Source organism: Microcaecilia unicolor, chromosome 2, assembly GCF_901765095.1.
Source record: "Microcaecilia unicolor chromosome 2, aMicUni1.1, whole genome shotgun sequence".
NCBI classification, from domain to species: Eukaryota; Metazoa; Chordata; class Amphibia; order Gymnophiona; family Siphonopidae; genus Microcaecilia; species Microcaecilia unicolor.
In genome coordinates this window covers 204673034-204696238 of record NC_044032.1, presented here as the reverse complement: position 1 = coordinate 204696238, position 23205 = coordinate 204673034, and the positions used below count along the sequence as shown (strand labels likewise).

General features: G+C 44.0%; 1 protein-coding gene across 3 annotated transcripts in view; it reads right to left on the bottom strand.

Annotated features, from left to right (window-relative positions):
• Positions 1–4583: 4583 nt before the first annotated feature.
• HSD17B3 (hydroxysteroid 17-beta dehydrogenase 3) overlaps positions 4584–23205 on the bottom strand; it is a 153855-nt gene continuing 135233 nt past the window's right edge. For 2 of the 3 annotated variants that reach the window (XM_030193643.1, XM_030193644.1), the window contains exons 11-12: positions 9066–9198; positions 4584–4791 (exon numbers count right to left, since the gene is read on the bottom strand). In XM_030193643.1, coding sequence (XP_030049503.1) covers positions 9091–9198 — 108 coding nt within the window. In that variant the 3' untranslated portion in view covers positions 4584–4791; positions 9066–9090. The remainder of the gene's footprint in view (positions 4792–9065; positions 9199–23205) is intronic. The other variant, XM_030193645.1, reaches the window with a different exon arrangement.

Here is a 23205-nt window from a genome sequence, read left to right as displayed (position 1 = left end):
GCCTCCATAATATCTACCTGTCAAAATATTAACATGTTTTTCATTATCATGCTACCCAAGATCCTTTTGCTGTTACTAAATGTATATTTTCTTATATAATTCTTATATATTTCTTATTATGTTTGCTTGTTAAAAAACTATCATGTTCTATCATTATCATGTTACCCAAAATCATTCTGTTATCACTAAATGTATACTTTCTCATATATTTCCACTACTCATGATGCATTGTAAGCCACACTGAGCCTGCAAAGAGGTGGGAAATGTGGGATACAAATGCAACAAATAAATACATGAAAATAAATAAAGTGCTACTTCTTAAAAAGTGTTGGAAAGATGGTGGCCCTGCTCAATGATCCTGGATGCCCTCAGTAAACTATTCTTGAAAGCTCTGTTGGTTTGTTTACATTTCACCTTCCTGGGCTTCATCTGATGAAGTCATCCACATGTGAGGACTGATATCCTGCTGTCCTTGGAGAACACCTGTTACAGATAAACAATTTTGCTTGCTCAAATAGCCAAGATGGTAGAGAAGCAAAGGAAAAGAAAAGACAAGAAAATGTGGTAACAAGTAATATACTGCAAATGGTCAAAGTTCTACGACTGGCAGCTGTAAATCAAATTGGATGCATAGATGGGATGGGTCAATTGGATTTTATCTGCCATCATCTATTGTGTTGCTATGGTGATTATTTTAGAAGCTCAGTTCCTGTTTTGTAGTCTGAAAACTGGCGCTTAGATGGCCATATCTCATGGACGTCCATATCCTGATTTTATAAAGCCAAGATATGGATGTCTAAAAGGTGCGTGGTCTGGGCGTATTTTGGGTGGAACTAGGAAGAGGCCAAAAGATGGATGTCCAACTCTGATTGCAGAAAGGGAAGGGACATCCATGTCCAAAAAGATGGCTGTCTGTATGTAGATCTAGTACTTGGCACATCCAGGTTACAGAAAGGTGCTCTGAATGAGCAGTTGTCCACTGAAGGGAATAAGGAAAGTCACAGTAAGTATCTTTCCATCCCTGGAGGGCTCACAATTTAAAACAAAAACAAAAGAAAAGAAATTTAGAAAGGGCTACACTGGGATTTGAAATTGTGACCTCTGGTTTACTGTCTTCATGCTCACTTGGCAGCTTTAATCATTAGGTTACTCCTCCATATGGATTTTGTGAGGTCATTTTATAATATGGATGTTCCTCTGCTGACACAAAGATGTCCATGCCCCTTGTTTTGCCCAATCCATAGTGTAGACTTTTCAGTTTGTAAAATGGATTTTCATGCTGGATGTAGCCAACACATGGACATCCATTTTTCATGTATTTTAGAAAAGGCTGAAGGTTGGTAGATCATGTTCTAAAATACACACGAAATGGACATCCATATATCATGTAAAAACTTGGATGTCCATATTCTGAGTTGGACATCCTTTCTAAAATTCCACTCCACATTACCATATGGATTGCACTTATCTATGTCTTGCATTAAATCTCTGTTCAGCTTTTCTGTCTATTGAAAGTGGCCAGTAGAACGGAGTTTTCATTCATACTACAGGTGTGAATAAACGTAACTACTCTGATATCATTCCATCTTTGTTCTCTCGCCCACCACAGCTGTCAGGTAACTGATCTATGCAACCATTATCTCTCCCTTTGCACACCCTACCCTATATTTTCCAGTATTTTTGTCTTTGTATCCCTCTCCCTCCCCCATGCATCTGCCCTGTAGTAGTAGTAGTATATACCCATGTCCTTAACTTCATTTCATGCATCTGGTCCTCAAAAACTCATGTCTCAGTAAATCGGTTTAGTCTATAAGATGCCCCCAGCCTCTGCCAGTTCTATAAAATAGGGAATACAATGAGCTCAAGTACCACCACTGTGGTGCAGTCTTCAGCATCAGCAGTCTTTCAAGCCAAAGACTGGAACGTTGATATTCTTCCAGGGAAGGATGAATTGTGGTCAGGTGTGCAAAGCCATGAAGCTTTGTGGGTAAACTGCTTATCAAATATTAGGTCAGGGTACCCTGAAAAGTCTTTGAAACAAGAGCAGAATGATTATGTCCCTTGCTCTGTGCTTTCTTAGGGGTATGTTAGCAACTATTTGGGCTCTCAGAAGGATTATGCTAAATCCAGAATTCATTATTTCAAAATATTCACAGTGTACCTCTCATCCAGTGGTGTGCTGGTAAATTTTTAACAACAGGCTCTCTTCCCCGTCCACCTCGGCGCCCCCCCAAAATTGCAGAGCTGGCTATAGCTGGGGGGTGGGGGGGGGGGGGGGCAATGCATTACTCTCTCCAGGAAAAAAAATTAAATGATCCCAGGTTCCAATCTAATTCATGTTTAATGTGGGATAAAATGCCATAAATAAGTAAATAAATATAAACTTTTAATGTTGAGCACCTGATTCTCAAAGTGAACATATTCCAAACACTATAATGAAAATAAAATGATTTTTTTTCTACCTTTGTTGTCTGGTGACTGTTTTTCTGATCATGCTGGCCCAGTATCCGATTCTGCTGCTATCTGTCCTCTTAACTCCGTTTCCAGGGCTTCCTTTCCATTTATTTCTTTCCTTCTTTCTTCTTCATTTCTGGTCCTCAGCTTCTGCCTATTTTCTTCATCCATATGCAGTTTTTCTCCTCTCTTCCTTTTCCCTCATCTCATCTCCTTCCTCACTCTTCTCTCCCCTCCATCCATGTCCAGCATTTCTTCTCTCTCCCCTCCTCTCCCCTGCCCTGCATGCACCCATACCCAGCGATCCTCCTCTGCCCTGCCCTGCATGCACCAAGATGTCCAGCAGTGACCCTTCTCTCCCCTGCATGCACCCATGTCCAGCAGTGACCCTCCTTTCCCCTGCCCTGCATGCACCTATGTCCAGCAGTGTACCCTCCTCTCCCCTGCCCTGCATGCACCCATGTCCAGCAGTGACCCTCCACTCCCCTGCCCTGCATGCACCCATACCCAGCGACCCTCCTCTGCCCTGCATGCACCCAGATGTCCAGCAGTGACCCTCCTCTGCCCTGCATGCACCGATGTCCAGCAGTGACCCTCCTATCCCCTGCCCTGCATGCACCCATGTCCAGCAGTGTACCCTCCTCTCCCCTGCCCTGCATGCACCCATACCCAGTGACCCTCCTCTGCCCTGCCCTGCAAGCACCCAGATGTCCAGCAGTGACCCTCCTCTCCCCTGCATGCACCCATGTCCAGCAGTGACCCTCCTTTCCCCTGCCCTGCATGCACCCATGTCCAGCAGTGTACCCTCCTCTCCCCTGCCCTGCATGCACCCAGACCCAGTGACCCTCCTCTGCCCTGCCCTGGATGCACTCAGATGTCCAGCAGTGACCCTCCTCTCCCCTGCATGCACCCATGTCCAGCAGTGACCCTCCTTTCCCCTGCCCTGCATGCACCCATGTCCAGCAGTGTACCCTCCTCTCCCCTGCCCTACATGCACCCATACCCAGGGACCTCCTCCATCCACCCATGCCCAGCAGCGACTCCCTTTTCCCCCCTGCCACCCCCTCCTGAGTTATTTCGTGAATTCTTCTCCTCCCTCCCACCCTCCCTCCCGATCCGGTCCCTCACCGCCCGCTTTTTTTTTTAATTCTTCGGGGCAGGCAGTCTTGCCTGCCTGCTTCCAGCGCCGACTGTCCTCCCTTGCCGACTCGTGCTTCAAAATGGCCGCTGAGACTTCAGCCGAAGTCTTGCGAGGCCGCCTCTGGAAGTCTCGGCGGCCATTTTTAAAGGGCGAATCGGCAAGGGAGGACAGTCAGCGCTGGAAGCGGGCAGGCAAGACTGCCTGCCCCAAAGAATTCAAAAAACAAGCGGGCGGTGAGGCGGATCCGGAGGGAGGGAGGAGAGCCAGAGCCGGCTCGCTATTTTCAACAACCGGCTCGCAAGCCGGAAGAAAATTTAACAACCGGCTCTTGCGAGCCGGTGCTAGCCGGCTCCAGCACACCACTGCTCTCATCCTAGCTGACTAATGAGCAAGATGATTACCTTAGCTTCCAAGTCTGATAGGTTTACAAAGAGGGGCATAATCGAACGGGGCACCCAAGTTTTCCTGAGGACGTCCCCGCGGGAGGTCCCTGCAAAGGGGCATGGAAACCCGTATTATCGAAATAAGATGTGCGGCCATCTTTCGTTTCGATAATACGGTCGGGGATGCCCAAATCTCAACATTTAGGTCGACCTTAGAGATGATCGTCCTTAGAGATGGTCATCCCCGGTTTTCGGCGATAATGGAAACTGAGGAAGCCCATCTCAGAAATGACCAAATCCAAGCCATTTGGTTGTGGGAGGAGCCAGCATTCGTAGTGCACTGGTCCCCCTCACATGCCAGGACACCAACCGGGCACTGCAGTGGACTTCAGAAATTGCTCCCAGGTACATAGCTCCCATACCTTGTGTGCTGAGCCCCCCAATCCCAGGGCAAGAAGTGGCTTCCCCCATGTCCATCTCCATGTCCATTCCTCCAGGAATTTGTCCGAACATTTTTTAAACCTAGATACACTGACTGCTGCTACTACATCCTCCAGCAGCAAGTTCCATAAATAATTGGCTGCATATTATTCAACTTTCTTTTATTTTTTTATTCATAATTATCTTTTCAAGGGGAAGGTATATACACTGAAAACATCATTAAGATACAATTAAAAATAATCTATTATATTCCTAACTAAAATACAATGACTAATTTGAGGAAGCACTTTGTATCCAGAAATGTTCTCTGAATTAAGTATTCTAGTGGTTGTTCAGCACAGCTTCATTGTCTTCAAAGCCATCTTGCCAAAGCTAGAAAGAAAGAAAAAGCATTAATCAAAGACCAGATAAAATATTTTGTTTTATTTATGAACTTGCTGAAGTATTCTGCTGGATTCTTCACAGTTTTATAGGGAGAAAATTCGCCCTTTCCTTTCTGAGCACACTACCAGAACCCTTATCACCTCTCACTTAGACTATTGCAACTTGCTTCTCACAGGTCTCCCACTTAGCCATCTCTCTCCTCTTCAATCTGTTCAAAATTCTGCTGCACGACTAATATTCTGCCAGTGTCGTTATGCTCATATTAGCCCTCTCCTCAAGTCACTTCACTGGCTTCCAATCCATTTCCGCATACAGTTCAAACTCCTCTTATTTACCTATAAGTGCATTCACTCTGCAGCTCCTCACTACCTCTCCATTCTCATCTCTCCCTACATTCCTCCCCGGGAACTCCATTCACTGGGTAAATCTCTCTTATCTGCACCCTTCTCCTCCACTGCTAACTCCAGACTCCGTTCCTTTTATCTTGCTGCACCATATGCCTGGAATAGACTTCCTGAACCGGTACGTCAAGCTCTATCTCAGGCTGTCTTCAAATCTAAGCTAAAAACCCACCTTTTTGATGCTGCTTTTAACTCCTAACCCTTATTCACTTTTTCAGAAGCCTTATTTTATCATCCCCACTTTAATATTCCCTTATCTCTTGTTTGTCCTGTTTGTCTGTCCTAATTAGATTGTAAGCTCTGTCGAGCAGGGACTGTCTCTTCATGTTCAAGTGTGATTCCATGCCCTCGACAGGGGTGGGGGTGGGGCTTAAGCACTTGGGGGTTTATGTGTTTTCTGGGGTTGTGGGGTATGGGGGGGTTAGGGGTGTCTTTGGAGGATTTTCTTTGCTGATGGAAGAGGGAAGAGGGACCCCTTAGACCATGTGTCTTTTTAACAATGTTGACCCATTTTAGGGAAGCTCTCCTGTGTTAGTGGCCCAATACACAAAAGAACATAAAAATAGCCATCATGGGTCAGACTGATGGTCCATCCAGCCCAGTACTGTGTTTTCGCCAGTGGCTAATCCAGGTCACAATTACCTTCCATAATCTGATTCCTCTTATTTAAGTGATTCTACCCATTTTATCCAGATTTTGGCAGATATGGTTATTGAACAAGGTCAAACTATTATTTTAGCAACGCTAGGTATAGTAGCTTTATATACTAATGTGCCACATCAGCAAGCCCCAACCATAGCATGTCTCTACATGGCTGCTTTTGAAGAACGATATTTGCACCAATCAAATTATAGATCTTGTCTTAGATTGTGGAAGCGGTTTATATACGATGTAATAGTGAGATTCATTCCTGTCATGGTACATGCAAAACTAACCCATTTGAAGAAATTGCTCCCGGGACAGACCGAAGGTCCATCAAGCCCAGTATCCTGTTTCTAACAGTGACCAATCAAGGTGATAAGTACCTGACAAGATCCCAAAAGAGTAAAACAGATTTTATGCTACTTATCCCTGGAATAAGTATTGTATTTTCCCAAGTCCATCTTAATAATGGCTTATGGACTTTTCTTTTAGGAATCTGTCCAAACCTTTTTTAAACCCTGCTACCCATAATACCACAAAACAAAATTTCAAGCAACTTCAACAAAGTATACAATAAAACAAACCAACCTCGAAAGATCTACCTAATCTAATTTCAGAATAAAATTTCTTTAAAAGACATCCTTCCTACAACTCAACCTGTTTTTAACCAAACTTTCTCTGGCAAAGAATTCCTGAAAAGGGAAGCCACAGTTGAAAAGTCCTGTTCCTGAACAACAGAACAAATTGGAAATAGGGAAAGGGAAAGGGGGTGAGATTTGATATAGTGCCTTTCTGTGGTTAAAATCAAGGCACTTTTTAGCACTGCTTAGTAAAAGGGCCCCATAATATGGAGCTTGAAAATATAATAAGTTAAAGGTCAAAGTACATACTTTAAAGTGATGAAAAATAGCAAATCAGTCTTTTGTTTTTAATATTATTACTAGTTATAAATTTCCAGAATCCAGTTTCATTATTAAGCTTGGACAAGTTTTCCGACGAGTAGAAGGAATGGGTGAAAATCCATCCATTCCAAAAGGGAAGGAAGCAAAAGATTTTGCAAAGAAAAAGAAAAGCACTTCAAGCAATTGGCTCAGCACGGGAGAAACAGCAAGTGGCAACTGCATAAGTACAGCAGGAAATATAAAGTGTTACTCCAGGAACCATCTGTTGATCAAAACCAGACACATGAATGATTAAATAAAATAACGAAGCAGGAAGTTGCACCTTCCCCACCTGTAAAAATACATATAAGTACATAAGTATTGCCATACTGGGAAAGGTTCATTCCTGTCATGGTACATGCAAAACTAACTCATTTGAAGAAATTGCTACCGGGACAGACCGAAGGTCCATCAAGCCCAGCATCCTGTTTCCAACAGTGGCCAATCCAGGTCACAAATACCTGGCAAGATCCCAAAAAAGTACAAAACATTTTATACTGCTTATCCCAGAAATAGTGGATTTTCCCCAAGTCCATTTAATAACGGTCTATAGACTTTTCCTTTAGGAAGCCGTCCAAACCTTTTTTTTAAATCTGCTAGGCTAACCGCCTTTACCACCTTCTCTGGCAACAAATTCCAGAGTTTAATTACACGTTGAGTGAAGAAACATCTTCTCCGATTCGTTTTAAATTTACTACATTGTAGCTTCATCGCATACCCCCTAGTCCTAGTATTTTTGGAAAGCATAAACAGATGCTTCACATCTACCCGTTCAACTCCACTCATTATTTTATAGACCTCTATCATATCTCCCCTCAGCTGCCTTTTCTCCAAGCTGAAGAGCCCTAGCCGCTTTAGCCTTTCCTCATAGGGAAGTCGTCCCAACCTCTTTATCATTTTCGTCGCCCTTCTCTGCACCTTTTCTAATTCCACTATATCTTTTTTGAGATGCGGCAACCAGAATTGAACACAATATTTGAGGTGTGGTCGCACCATGGAGCGATACAAAGGCATTATAACATCCTCATTTTTGTTTTCCATTCCTTTCCTAATAATACCTAACATTCTATTTGCTTTCTTAGCCGCAGCAGCACACTGAGCAGAAGGTTTCAACGTATCATCAAAGACGACACCTAGAACCCTTTCTTGGTCTGTGACTCCTAGCGTGGAACCTTGCATGACGTAGCTATAATTCGGTTTCCTCTTTCCCACATGCATCACTTTGCACTTGCTCATGTTAAACGCCATCTGCCATTTAGACGCCCAGTCTCCCAATCTCGTAAGGTCCTCTTGTAATTTTTCATAATCCTCCCACGATTTAACGACTTTGAACAACTTTGTGTCATCAGCAAATTTAATTACCTCACTAGTTATTCCCATCTCTAGGTCATTTATAAATATGTTAAAAAGCAGCGGTCCCAGCACATATCTAAAGTAATGATTGCCCGGTGTTATGTTATACAGGACTTATTGTTCGCAAATACCAATGCATAGTTCATTGCGAAGCACAAATCAAAATGATGAGACATAACCTCAAGAATTACAAACTATCATAAATGAAATAATGTGGTCATAATTATAAAAGACATAAATACGCCTAATCAATCCAAATGTTTGTGGAAGCAGATCGTTTTGAGAACTTTACAAAATACCTGATAGTTCCCGAGCATATATAATACTAAAGGTAAAGAGTTCCAGATAATGAAGAGAAGAGTTACACAGCTTTTTAGATCTGATTAATTGAACTGCTGGAAAATGTAATAATAGCATACGATCGTGAGTTTTTCTGCTGCTAGTCAAACTACCATGCAAGAGGAAACTACCATGCAAGAGGTGCACAATCTCTCATAGGTACAATGGTGCAACACCACAGATGATCCTGTAAGTAATTTAAACCTAGCCCCAGCCTCCACCAGTGGTGTCTCACTGTGAATTTTATTTGTTGACAGTGATTAGTCCAGTATTAAAAAGAGAGCCAGGATGAACCCAACAGGAAAAAATGGTGCTAGCTGGCTGGAGATATTTTTTAATAATTTATTGGGAAAATTTCAATTACAATTCCCCAGCAATCTGGGAAATAACCAAACATTTGCAGAAATTTCATATGGATTCTATGAGTGGCATACGTCTGCATGAGAATGTTTTAAAAAAATCTCACAAACTAATTTGGTGTATTTAGAAAAATGTTGATTCATTGAATTAGTTTGTATATCTTTATGATTAGCAACCCTACTTACAATGCTTATTCATTGGTTGAGCCATATAAGAGAGTCATTACCTGACTGTTAAAGAGTGACATATGTTTAGGTGTTCTTTGGGTTTCTTCCGATATCTGAAAATTGTTCCAGAAATTTCTTTTGAAGTCTGTCACTATGTAATATCCATAATGGAATGAGTTTTAAGACAAAGCCCTAAAGGTATAAAATGTAGAAGCATTTTGTTAATGGTAATGATCTCTTTAAATTAAACTCTTTACTACACATCTACACGAGTACCTAAATGTGTTCAATTCATTAGGTATACCTGGTATCCCTTCTCAGTAATGCTTTACAGACATGATTATACCTCAGTCACTCAAGTACAAACCAGCTGGGATGCTGCATGAGTGGTTTCGAAACCTGGTCCTGGAGGTACCCCAGCCAGTCAAGTGTTCAGGATATCCACAATGAATATTCATGAGAGAGATTTGCCTGCACTGCCTCCACTGCATGCACATTTCTCTCATGAATATTCATTTTGGATATCGTGAAAACCTGACTGGCTTGGGGTGCCTTCAGGACCAGGTTTGGGAATCAATGAGTTAGTGCAATGATGGAGTTCCTTCTTCAGTGAAGGTCCGTCAAGACGGAGGAACACCAAGATCCCACAATATAGTAACAGGAAAAAAGAAGGGAGTGGGAAATAGACCAGGCTGACCAGAAACAAATGAGGAGACTTCAGATGCTGGTAAAACATTTATGGGTGAAGACTCGACACAGCGCCATGTTTGGGCAGTGACCCTGCTTCAGGAGTCTTTTGAACCAACGTTTATTGCCCATGTGATTGTTTTACATATGTTTTATAAAGACTCCTGAAACAGGCTCACTGCTGAAACACTGCACTGTGTTGAGGCTTCACCAATAAACATTTTACCAGCATCTGAAGTCTCCTCGTTTGTTCCTGGTCAGCCTGGTCTATTTCAGACTTCCTTCTTCCCCATTTCCCCTTCTTTTTATAGGATTTTCTGGGTATTCCGTTAATATGGACTTTCTATGTAAGGATCTGGGTAATCGGATGTGTTCAATTTTCTGAATAGATGTTCTGAATATTGCGCTGCAATATTCATGGTCTGCTTTTTCCTAGGTCCTCACTATGAGTTTTGGAGTTAGTGTGGTTATAAAAAGGTAGTTTTTGCTCTATAGATCCTCAGTTACTTTTACAAAGTTTTGGATTACTTCATAATATGCCTGGTACTGGAGACAGTTTACAGTATATAAGCTGTTCCTGAGATGATACCAGAATCAGACAACTTTTTTGGATTGGTGAATTCTGTACAGAAATGCCTGTTTCTGATCTACACCCTGTTGGGAGAGGGGAGGCATCTGTGGATGCAGAATATAGGTTTACAAGCAACACTATGATAGTGCATATTCAAATCTTGGTTTTGCTTCTCCTTTTGACCTTAGGGAAGGCACCTTGTCTCATATTGCCTCCAGTAATAACTTAGGCAATTAAATATTAAAGACCCAAGCTACATGATTAAATATGGACAATATTCAAAATGATTTAACCAGCCAGAAACACCCACTGACTGATTACATCGCTTGTTTGAGACTATCCGCAAATTTTCAGCAGCATTTAACTGGTTATTGCCTACGTAAAAAACAGCTATTTTGGGGCCATTCCAGAGGTGGAGTCAGCACCTGGCCAGTTAAGTAGCCATATTCAGCATTCAACCAGCCAGGGTAACTATGGGGTCCTTTTACAAAGGTGCACAGAAAAATGGCTTGCGGTAGTGTAAGCACGGGTTTTGGGAGTGTGCAGAATCATTTTTCAGCGCGCCTGTTAAAAAAAACTCTTTTTTTTCCCTGAAAATGGACTTTTCCTTGAGGAACTTGTCCAAACCTTTTTTAAACCCAGATACGCTAACCACCATTACCACCTCCTCCGGCAAAGAGTTCCAGAGCTTAACTATTCGTTGAGTGAAAAAATATTTCTTCCTATTTGTTTTAAAAGTATGTCCATGTAACTTCCTTGAGTGTCCCCTAGTCTTTGTACTTTTGGAACGAGTAAAAAATCGATTTACTTCTACTCGTTCTACACCACTCAAGATTTTATAGACCTTAATCACATCTCCCCTCATCTGTCTCTTTTCCAAAGCTGAAGACCCCTAACCTCTTTAGCCTTTCCTCACACGCGAGGAGTTTCATCCCTTTTATCATTTCAGTTGCTCTTCTTTGAACCTTTTCTAATTCCGCTATATCTTTTTTGAGATACGGTGACCAGAACTAAACGCAATAAAATGTTTCCTTAAGAAATTTATATATTTTTTTTTATTCTCATTTTCACTTCTTCTTATATTGTTTTCTTCATTATAATTCTGTTAATATTCTATTAAGGATTGGGAATTGAGAATATATTGTACCATTATTCACCTGTGTTTCTGTAAACAAGATTATTCTTGTAAATTTATGTTAAAATTAATAAATAAATAAATAAAAAAAAGAACTGAACTCAAGGTGCGGACGCACTATGGAGCGATACAAAGGCATTATAGTATTTTTGGTCTTATTCACTATCCCTTTCCTAATAATTCCTAGCATCCTGTTTGCTTTTTTGGCTGCCGCCGCACACTGAGTAGAAGATTTTTTTTTTTTTTTTTTTTTCTGAGTAGAAGATTTCAGCATATTCTGTGATGACACCCAAATCTTTTTCTTGAGCGCTGACCTCCAAGGTGGACCCTAGCATCATAAAACTGTGATTTGGACTATTCTTTCCAATGTGCATCACCTTACATTTGACCACATTAAATTTCATCTGCCATTTGGACGCCCAGTCTTCCAATTTACTATGGCTTCCTGCAATATTTCACAGTCCACATGTGTTTTAACAACCTTGAATAGTTTTGTATCATCTGCAAATTTGATCACCTCACTTGTTCCGACTTACATATCATTTATAAACAGTGGTGTGCTGGTAAATGTTTAACAACAGGCTCTCTCCATGGTCCCCCTCTGCGCCCCCCAGTCCCCCTCTGCGCCCCCCCCCCCCCCCCGTCCCCCTCTGCGCCCCCCACCCCCCCGTCCCCCTCTGCGCCCCCCCAAATTGCAGAGCTGGCTATGGCCGGGGAGAGAGCCTGGGGGTGTGTGGCAATGCATTCCTCCAGGAAAAAAAATTAAATGATCCCAGGTTCCAATCTAATTCATGTTTAATGTGCGATAAAATGCCGTAAATAAATATAAACTTTTAATGTTGAGCACCTGATTCTCAAAGTGAACATATTCCAAACACTATAATGAAAATAAAATGATTTTTTTCTACCTTTGTTGCCTGGAGACTGTTTTTCTGATCATGCTGGCCCAGTATCTGATTCTGCTGCTATCTGTCCTCTTAACTCCGTTTCCAGGGCTTTCTTTCCATTTATTTCTTTTCTTTCCTCCTTTCTTCTTCATTTCTGGTCCTCAGCTTCTGCCTATTTTCTTCATCCATGTGCAGTTTTTCTCCTCTCTTCCTTTTCCCTCATCTCATCTCCTTCCTCACTCTTCTCTCCCCTCCATCCATGTCCAGCATTTCTTCTCTCTCCCCTCCTCTCCTCTGCCCTGCATGCACCCATGTCCAGCAGTGACCCTCCTCTCCCCTGCCCTGCATGCACCCATGTCCAGCAGTGACCCTCCTTTCCCCTGTCCTCCATCCACCCATGTCCAGCAGTGACCCTTCTCTCCCCTGCCCTGCATGCACCCATGTCCATCACTGACCCTCATTTCCCCTGTCCTCCAGGCTCCATCCACCCATGTCCAGCAGTGACCCTCCTCTCCCCTGCCCTGCATGCACCCATGTCCAGCAGTGACCCTCCTCTCCCCTGCATGCACCCATACCCAGCAACCTCCTCCATCCACCCATGCCCAGCAGTGACTCCCTTTTCCCCCCTGCCACCCCCTCCCGAGTTGTTTGGTGAATTCTTCTCCCTCCCTCCTGATCCGGCCCCTCACCGACCGCTTGTTCTTTGAATTCTTCGGGGCAGGCAGTCTTGCCTGCCCGCTTCCAGCGCTGACTTAATCCCCCGCTGCCGATTCGCGCTTCAAAATGGCCACCGAGACTTCAGCAGAAGTCTCGCGAGGCCACCTCTGGAAGTCTCGGCAGCCATTTTTAAAGCGCGAATCGGCAGTAGGGGACAGTCAGCGCTGGAAGCAGGCAGGCAAGACTGCCTGCCCTGAAGAATTCAAAGAACAAGCGGTTGGTGAGGCGAATCCGGAGGGAGGGAGGAGAGCCAGAGCCGGCTCGCTATTTTCAACAACCGGCTCGCAAGCTGGAAGAAAATTTAACAACCGGCTCCAGCACACCACTGTTTATAAATATGTTAAATAGTACCGGTCCCAGTACAGATCCCTGCCATACTCCACTGTTCACTCTCCTCCACTGAGAGAAAAATGAACATTTAACCCTACCCCCTGTTTTCTGTCCAATAACCAATTCCTAATCCACACCAGAATCTTGCCTCCTATCCCATGACTGTTTATTTTTCTCAGTAGTCTCTCATGTGGAACTTTATCAAAAGCTTTCTGAAAAACTAGATACACTACATTAACCGGCTCACCTTTATCCACATGTTAATTCATGCCTTCAAAGAAATGAAGGAAGTTGGTGAAGTGAGATTTCCCTCAGCTGAACCCATGCTGACTCTGTCCCATTAAACCATGTTTATCTACGTGTTCCATAATTTTATTCTTTATAATAGTTTCCACTATTTTGCCCGGCACCGACATCAGGCTTACCGGTCTATAATTTCCCAGATCACCTCTAGATCCCTTTTTAAAAATTGGCGTCACATTGGCCACCCTCCAATCTTCAGATACTACAGATGATTTTAATGACAGGTTACATATTACTAACAGCAGATCAGCAATTACGTGCTTGAGTCTTTTGCGTACCCTTGGATGTATGCCATCCAGTCCAGGTGATTCACTAATATTTCTTTCAATATTACTCCTAAATCTAGCCCCTTTTCATTTTCATCCTATGCCCTCTCTTTCCAGAGTTTCCTTTCAACTGAAAGAGACTTGCCTCCTGTGCATTTATGCCACAGAGCTATTTAAATGTCTCTTTCATTCTCCCCCTCTCTCCTGCCTTTCCTCCAAAGTATACATAATTGGGATCGTTAAGTCTGTCCCCATACTCCTGTATGAGAAAGACCACTGATCATTTTAGTAGCCACCCTTTGAATATTCTTCATAGTGGAGGAGTAGCCTAGTGGTTAGTGCAGCAGACTTTGATCCTGGGGAACTGGGTTCAATTCCCACTGTAGTTCCTTGTGACTGTGGGCAAGTCACTTAACCCTCCATTGCCCCAGGTACAAAATAAGTACCTATATATATGTAAACCACTTTGAATGTAGTTGCAAAATACCACAGAAAGGCAGTGTATCAAGTTCCCTTTCCCTTTAAATCTTTTAGAAGGTGCAGGCTCCAGAATTGTGTTTTAAATGAGGTCTCATCAGAGATAGACTTATACAGAGGCATTATCACCTCTTTTTTCCAGCTGGCTATTCCTCTCTCTACATCTCTCCAGCTTTGGCCATTGCCTTTTCTACTGGTTTGGCCACCTTAAGATCATCACATACAATCACACCCAAGTCTCACTCCTCTCTTCTACACTAAACTCTCTAGACTATACCTCTCCCTCAGTTTTTTCTAGCCCAAATGCATGAACCTGCATTTTTTAACATTATCTCCCGGATTCTATTTAGTGCGCCTAGAGATCTGCGCCAAAATCAGTGTAGATTCTATAACAATGCACATAACTTAACAAGCCTAACATGCAATAATGAGCACTAATTGGCACTGATTAGAATTTAGGCACACAAGTTGCTAAGCATATTCTGTAATGATATGCACTGAACTTCTAACTCATGCAGGCATAAAGGGGAGTGGTTATAGGTGGGAAAATGGGTATTTAGTGGGTGTTCTGAAATTTACATGCCTAGTTATAGAATATGGCCCAGTGTGCCTAAATCTACCGATTATAGAATACCCTTAGTCAGCAGTGATTTCAGTGCTGATTTTTTAGGCCCCATATATAGAATCTCCCCCTATATGTTAACTGCCAAGGGGGGAGGATCAAGATAGCGGTAGGTTCCTGATGCTGAGTGTGAGAAGATCATTCAAATTAGTATTCTTACTTCTGCTTTCCTGAAGTTGTCTGATTATGCCACACATGAAGAGGAAGGGGGTCATCAAGGTTGTTCCCCCACCTGCCTTGTCATGCCCTCGAGTCAGCAAAAGATGGACCACTACACTATTGGGTCCTTGAAGATATATTCCTGCTTTGGACTTGGGCAAAGGAGCATTCATTTCTTTGCAGCACGGAACATCTTTGTCTCCTCCAGCTGGAAACATCCCGCTGTGTCCAGCAGCCATGTCAGTGCTGGTTGTTGAGGCATGTTCTGCTACTGGAGCAGCATCAGGCATGCCTAGTGAGGGTGGGGGATCAAAGTGTGGATCACTGAGAAGGAAAATCAAAGGAGACTAGGTAGATGCTCCCACAGTAGTAACTTTGGAATTGATATGGAGGGTGTTACAAGATCTTAACTCCATGCTTGGCAAAACAACGGCAGAGGTAATTGCATTAGTGGGAAAGTTTGATGCCTTGAATAAGACTGTGAAACATTAAAATCTGATTTTACAACTCAAGTAGAACAGATTCAGAAAAAATAACATTTCTTCAGGACTTTAAAAATACAGCAATTGTAGATAAACTGGCAGTTCGTCGACAGATTGATCAATTGGAAAATTACAATAGAAGACTTAAACTTCATATTTGAAATTTTCAAAAGTCTTTTGGTGCTCCCTGTCTTGATCTTTTTAAGAAATATCTTGTGGATATATTGAAGTTTTCCCCAGAAGGTTTGCCACCTACAAATAACATTTATTATTTGCCAGTTGCTATAAAGACTATCCAGAGTGAGGTAATAGGCTGAGAGCCTGATTCATCTTTGGATTTGAAAAATATTTCAGCTATTTTTGAAGAATCATTTACTGAATTAACATAAAGATATACCTTATTAGTGTTTATGATTTTTGAACAAGATGTTAATTCAATAATGATGCAATATTTTAGACACCCTCAGGATCTGTTTTACGGTCAGAGACTGTAGATGCACCCAGATGTTGCCAAGGTCACCCATGAAAGAAGAAAAGCTTTTCTTGCAATTAGACAAGAGGTGAAAAATGTAGGAGCCACTTTCCTGTTGGCATTTCCATGTAAGTGTAGAGTCAGATATGGACAATCAAAGTGTGTTTTGTTTTGCCCCTGAACAACTGAAGGCCTTTCTATGTACGAAGAAGATTATCTAATTATGTTTGTATTTGATTAATATTCAAGGATATCCTATTAAACCTTTCTTTGCTATTGTTTTTCTTTTATTTCTACTCCTAAGTATATTGGGCCTCCCCCTTCTCAATTTATTGTAGTCTAAGGATGTAAGAATTTGAATATTGTTATTGAAAGATTCTTCATACTTTTTACATTTCTTGTTCAAGAGTAATCTTGTAAATTTAGAGTAAATGTGAATAAATAATTTTTAAAAAATGGACCACATTCTAGACCATTCTTCAAGCTTTGCTAGGTCCCTCCTCACGTTATTCACACCTTCAGAGTTGTCTATTGCAGATTTTGGTATCATCTTGCCAAGAAGCAAACCTTATCAGACAGATTGTCTGCGATATCTCTTACAAAAATGTTTAAAAGAATCAGATCAAAAACTGAATCTTGTAGCACACCACTAAGAACATGCTGTGTCAGACCAGTGGTTCATCTAGCCCAGTATTCTGCTTCCAACAGTGGACAATCCAGATTACAAGTACCTGGCAGAAACCCTAATAGTAGCAAAATTCCATGCTACCAGTCCCAAGGCAAGAAGAGGCTTCCTCCATGTCTATCTCAATAGCAGACTATGGACTTTTCCTCCAGGAACGTGTCCAAACCTTTTTAAAACACAGATATGCTAACCGGTTACCCATCCTCAAGCAACGAGTTCCAGAGCTTAACTATTTGTGACAGGGTATATGTCCCATCATAGAGGGAGGTGGACATCCAGACTAGGAGCCAGGCCCAGCAAAAAGCTTATTATGACAAGAATGTTAGGCAGTGAGAATTTAAGCCTCAAGATAGGGTGCTAGTACTGCTAACCACCTCTGCTAACAAATTATTGGCTATGTGAAAGGGACCCTATATGTTAAAGTGAAGGGTGGGTCCAGTAGATTATGAGGTCAGCCAAAAAGTTAAACAAAGTCAGGTTTTTCATGTAAACTTGTTGAAGTCCTGGATAATTCAAAAGGGTTGATGATAGAGACCCAAGAAGAAGAGGAAAACCTAGGACTGGATACAGCCGGGTTGAAGAAAGAACAAAGGGTGAACCTAGGGGAATACCTAACCCCAGAACAGAATGTGCAAGTCAAACATTTATTTTTGAAGTTTTAGGATGTGTTTTCCCCTTTGCCAGGATACACCCAGTTTTTCCTCATATTTTCTTTTAGCCTTCTTTATCAGTGCTTTGGATCTATGTTGCCAGTGCTTATGCCTGCTTGTCAGCCCATCAACTTGCCCGCTTGTCTGCCCATCAACAACCTGCCTGCTTCCTAGCCTGCACAACTACCTACCTGCCTCCCCCTCCTGACTGACTGCTCACCCTTCAACCTGCCTGCTAGCCAATCAACCAACCTGCCTGCTTGTCAGCCCATCAACTTGCCCGCTTGTCTGCCCATCAACAACCTGCCTGCCTCCTAGCCTGCACAATTATCCACCTGCCTCCCCCTCCTGACTGACTGCTCACCCTTCAACCTGCCTGCCCCCCAGCCCATCTACCTGCCAGCCCATCTACCTACCAGCCCATCACTCTCCTGACTGACTGCTCACCCTTCAACTGCCTGTCTCCCAGCCCATCTACCTGCCTGCCCCCCAGCCCAGCAACCTACCTGCCTGCTTGCCCCCATCAACCTACCTACCTGCCGCCAGCCCCTCTATCTACCACCCATAAACACCTCAGTCACTACTTATGGATCCATACACATTATCTTCCTTGCTCTGTCCCTTTCTAATCTTTCCCCCCTCCCCCACCGCTATATACCGCACGAACTCACTGCCCATCCATGTCCTCTCCCGTCCTGCTCACTACTGCAATACCCTACCCACCCCCGTCCCCCATCACCTCACCATCTCTACTGTCCTCCTCCTCCTTCCTAGCTCTCAACCTTCAACACCTCCTTCCTGCCATGAACCCTTCCCCATTCCTCCTAAGCGCATCCCGTCTTTGTCGCCTTCGTCGCCCTACCTCCCCCACCCTCCTCCGCACTCTCTTGCTCCTTCTCCTGCTATCCGCGGGAGACATCAATCCCAACCCTGGTCCCCCACACCTGTCCTCGTCCTCGTCTCATTCATGCAGACGTTTCCGCAATGTCTCCAATCTCATCTCTATTCCCCTCCTCCCCCCCTCCTCCCTCCCCTTCTCGTGTGCCCTGTGGAATGCCTGCTCGGTCTGCAACAAACTTTCCTTCACCCATGATCTCTTCATCTCCCGTTCCCTTCAACTGCTCACCCTAACTGAAACCTGGCTCACCCCTGACGACTCTGCCTCAGTCGCGGCCCTATGTCATGGAGGTTATCTTTTCTGCCATTCTCCCCGCCCAGCTGGCCGTGGTGGCGGGTTACTACTTTTTCCCTCCTGCAGTTTTTAACCTCTCCTCCTACCTCAGTCTCACTGCTTCTCATCCTTTGAAGTTCACTCCATCCGGCTATTCTACCCGCTGCCACTCAGAGTTGCAGTCATTTACCACCCCCCTGATAAGTCCCTCTCTTCCTTCCTTACCGACTTCGATGTCTGGCTCTCTGTTTTTCTTGAGCCCTCATCCCCATCCCTCATTCTTGGAGACTTTAACATACACACTGACAACCCATCCAACTCATACACTTCTCAGTTCCTCACTCTAACCTCCTCCTTCAACCTCCAACTGAGCTCCACCACCCCTACTTACCAATCTGGCCACTGTCTTGACCTCGTCCTCTCCTCTACATGCTCACCCTCCAATTTCTGTGCCTCAGCTCTTCCTCTCTCTGACCATTACCTGATCACCTTCACACTTCATCACCCTCCCCCTCAGTCCCGCCCAACACTAACCACTACTTCCAGGAATCTCCAGGCTGTCGACCCTCCCACCTTATCTTCTAGTATCTCTAATCTCCTCCCTTCCATCATGTCCTCCGAGTCTGTCGACAAGGCTGTCTCCACTTACAATGCCACTCTCTCCTCTGCTCTGGACTCCCTTGCACCATCCATCTCCCGTCTCACAAGGCGTACTAATCCCCATCCCTGGCTGACCCCTTGCACCAGATACCTTCGCTCCTGCGCCCGATCGGCTGAACACCTCTGGAGGAAATCTCACACCCATACTGATTTCATTCATTACAAATTCATGCTATCCTCCTTCCAGTCCTCCCTATTCCTCGCCAAACAGGACTATTACACCCAATTGACTAATTCCCTCAGCTCTAACCCTCGTCGTCTCTTCGCCACCCTTAACTCCCTCCTCAAAGTGCCCTCCGCTCCCAACCCCCCTCACTCTCTCCTCAATCACTGGCTGACTACTTCCGCGACAAGGTGCAGAAGATCAACCTTGAATTCACCACCAAATCATCTCCTCCTCTTCACCCTATAACCCACTCCCTCAACCAACCAACCCAGGCCTCCTTCTCCTCGTTTCCTGATATCACCGAAGAGGAAACCGCCCATCTTCTTTCCTCCTCGAAATGCACCACCTGTTCTTCTGACCCCATCCCCACCAACTTACTTAACACCATCTCTCCTACTGTCACCCCCCCATCTGTCATATCCTCAACCTCTCTCTCTCCACTGCAACTGTCCCTGACACCTTCAAGCATGCTGTAGTCACACCACTCCTCAAAAAACCATCACTTGACCCTACCTGTCCCTCCAACTACCGCCCCATTTCCGTCCTACCCTTCCTCTCCAAGATACTTGAACGCGCCGTTCACAGCCGTTGCCTTGATTTTCTCTCCTCTCATGCCATCCTCGATCTGCTTCAGTCCGGCTTTCGCCCCTTACACTCGACAGAAACGGCACTTTCTAAAGTCTGCAATGACCTCTTCCTTGCCAAATCCAAAGGTCACTACTCCATCCTCATCCTCCTCGACCTATCCACCGCTTTTGACACTGTCAATCACAATTTACTTCTTGCCACACTGTCCTCATTTGGGTTCCAGGGCTCTGTCCTCTCCTGGTTCTCATCTCTCCCACCGTACCTTCAGAGTACATGCTCATGGTTCTTCCTCCACCCCCATCCCGCTCTCTGTTGGAGTTCCTCAGGGATCTGTCCTTGGACCCCTTCTCTTTTCAATCTACACCTCTTCCCTGGGCTCCCTGATCTCATCTCATGGTTTCCAATATCATCTTTATGCTGACGACACCCAGCTTTATCTCTCCACACCAGACATCACTGCGGAAACCCAGGCCAAAGTATCAGCCTGCTTATCCGACATTGCTGCCTGGATATCCAACCACCACATGAAACTGAACATGGCCAAGACCGAGCTTATTATCTTCCCTCCCAAACCCACTTTTCCTCTCCCTCCACACTCTATCTCAGTTGATAACACCCTCATCGTCCCTGTCTCATCTGCCCGCAACCTCGGAGTCATCTTCAACTCCTCCCTCTCCTTCTCTGCGCATATCCAGCAGATAACCAAGACCTGCCGCTTCTTCCTCTATAACATTAGCAAAATTCGCCCTTTCCTCTCTGAGCACACCACCCGAACTCTCATCCACTCTCTCATTACCTCTCACCTTGACTACTGCAACCTACTCCTCACTGGCCTTCCACTTAGCCATCTATCCCCCCTTCAGTCCGGTCAGAACTCTGCTGCACGTCTTATCTTCCGCCTGGACCGATATACTCATATCACCCCTCTCCTCAAGTCACTTCACTGGCTTCCAATCAGGTACCGCATACAGTTCAAGCTTCTCCTACTAACCTACAAATGCACTCGATCTGCAGCCCCTCCTTACCTTTCTACCCTCATCTCCCCTTACGTTCCTACCCGCAACCTCCGCTCTCAAGACAAATCCCTCCTTTCTCCACCACTGCCAACTCCAGGCTCCGCCCTTTCTGCCTCGCCTCACCCCACGCCTGGAACAAACTCCCTGAGTCCATACGCCAGGCCCCCTCCCTGCCCATCTTCAAATCCTTGCTCAAAGCCCACCTCTTCAATGTCGCCTTCGGCACCTAACCACTATACATCTATTCAGGAAATCTAGACTGCCCCAACTTGACATTTCGTCCTTTAGATTGTAAGCTCCTTTGAGCAGGGACGCTCCTTCTTTGTTAAACTGTACAGCGCTGCGTAACCCTAGTAGCGCTCTAGAAATGTTATGTAGTAGAAGTAGTAGCATCTGGCATGTTAAAATTGCCTATTAGTAGCATTTCCTCTTTCACCACTAAATTTTGAATGTCTTCAATTAAATCTCCATCTACTTTTTTTGTCTGAATATCATACCAATGTAAATACATTTTCCATTCCCTCTTTCCAGATAAGTACATAAGTATTGCCATACTGGGACAGACCAAAGGTCCATCAAGCCCAGCATCCTGTTTCCAACGGTGGCCAATCCAGGTCACAAATACCTGGCAAGATCCCAAAAAAGTACAAAACATTTTATACTGCTTATCCCAGAAATAGTGGATTTTCCCCAAGTCCAATTTAATAACGGTCTATGTACTTTTCCTTTAGGAAGCTGTACAAACCTTTTTTAAACTATGCTAAGCTAACCGCCTTTACGACATTCTCTGGCAACAAATTCCAGAGTTTAATTACACATTGAGTTGATCCACCAACAGTACCCCATTTACCCACTTACCCTGGAAGTCCTGAAATTCTGTTGTTTTAATATTATCTTTAAGATTTAATGCCATCCCCCCTCTCTTTTTTTCCTACTCTGTCTTTCCTGAACAGCTTATAGCCGATATAACTACATGCCAGTCATGGTTCTCCGTGAACCATGTCTCTGATCACCACTAAATAAAAATCAGTCTCTTCCATCACAGCATCTGGATCCAGAATCTTATTCCCTATAATACAGGCATTAGTGTGCACTGCTTCCGGATGCCGCCTTTCCCCATTTGTGTAGAGGTATTTGTTTCATTTACTGAGGTGGCATCTAGGGGGTTTGATCACCCAGTCCTAACAATTCTAGTTTAAAGCCCAGGTTTGCTAGTCTGCTGCTGAAGACACTTTTTCCCTTCTTTGACAGATGGACACCCTCTCTGCTGAGCAGCCTTTGGAAAATTATCCCATGCTCCAAGAAGCTGAAATGGTCTCAGTAACACCATCTGCACAGCCATGTATTCATCTCCAGGATGTGAGCTTCCTTTGACAGGATTGACAAGAACACTACCTGCTCATCTATCTGCTTCACCTTCCTTTCCAGAGCCATGAAGTCACTTTTGATATATTTGGAGGAGTACCTAGCAGTATCATTTGTGCCAACATGGATGAGCAGCATCAGCTAATGGTCAGCTGGCTTAATGAGTCTCGGCAAGCTCTCTTTAACATCTCAAATTTTGGCACCTGGCAGACAGCACACCTCCAGGGACATCATGTTTGGTCAGCAGACAGACGCCTCTGTACCCCTCAGAAGTGAATCACTGACCACCACTAGCATCCATAGTGGGTACCCTGTTATAGAATTATCCTCCACATATCTAACTGGTGCTGCCCCAGAATGCCCCCCAAACCTTTTCAGCTATATAATTTCGGACATATAAAGGGCAATTCTATATGTCCACATGTATGTGCATGTTACTGGCATCCATAGTGGGTACCCTCTTATAGAATTATCCTCCACATATCTAACTGGTGCTGCCCCAGAATGCCCCAACCCCTTTTCAGCTATATAATTTCGGACATACAAAGGGCAATTCTATAACCTAGATGTCCACATGTATGTGCATGTTACAAGCATAAATATTTAGCATATTAGTACTTGTATGTGTGTATGTGCATATATACCCATTTAAGTGCTAGCAAGATGCTTAAGTGCTATTCTGTGAATACCCACTTAACATATATAGCATGTGTTTGCAAGGGAGCATACACGGGTGAAGCATGAGCAGGGCTCCCACTTATACATGCAACTTACAGAATATCCCTGCCAC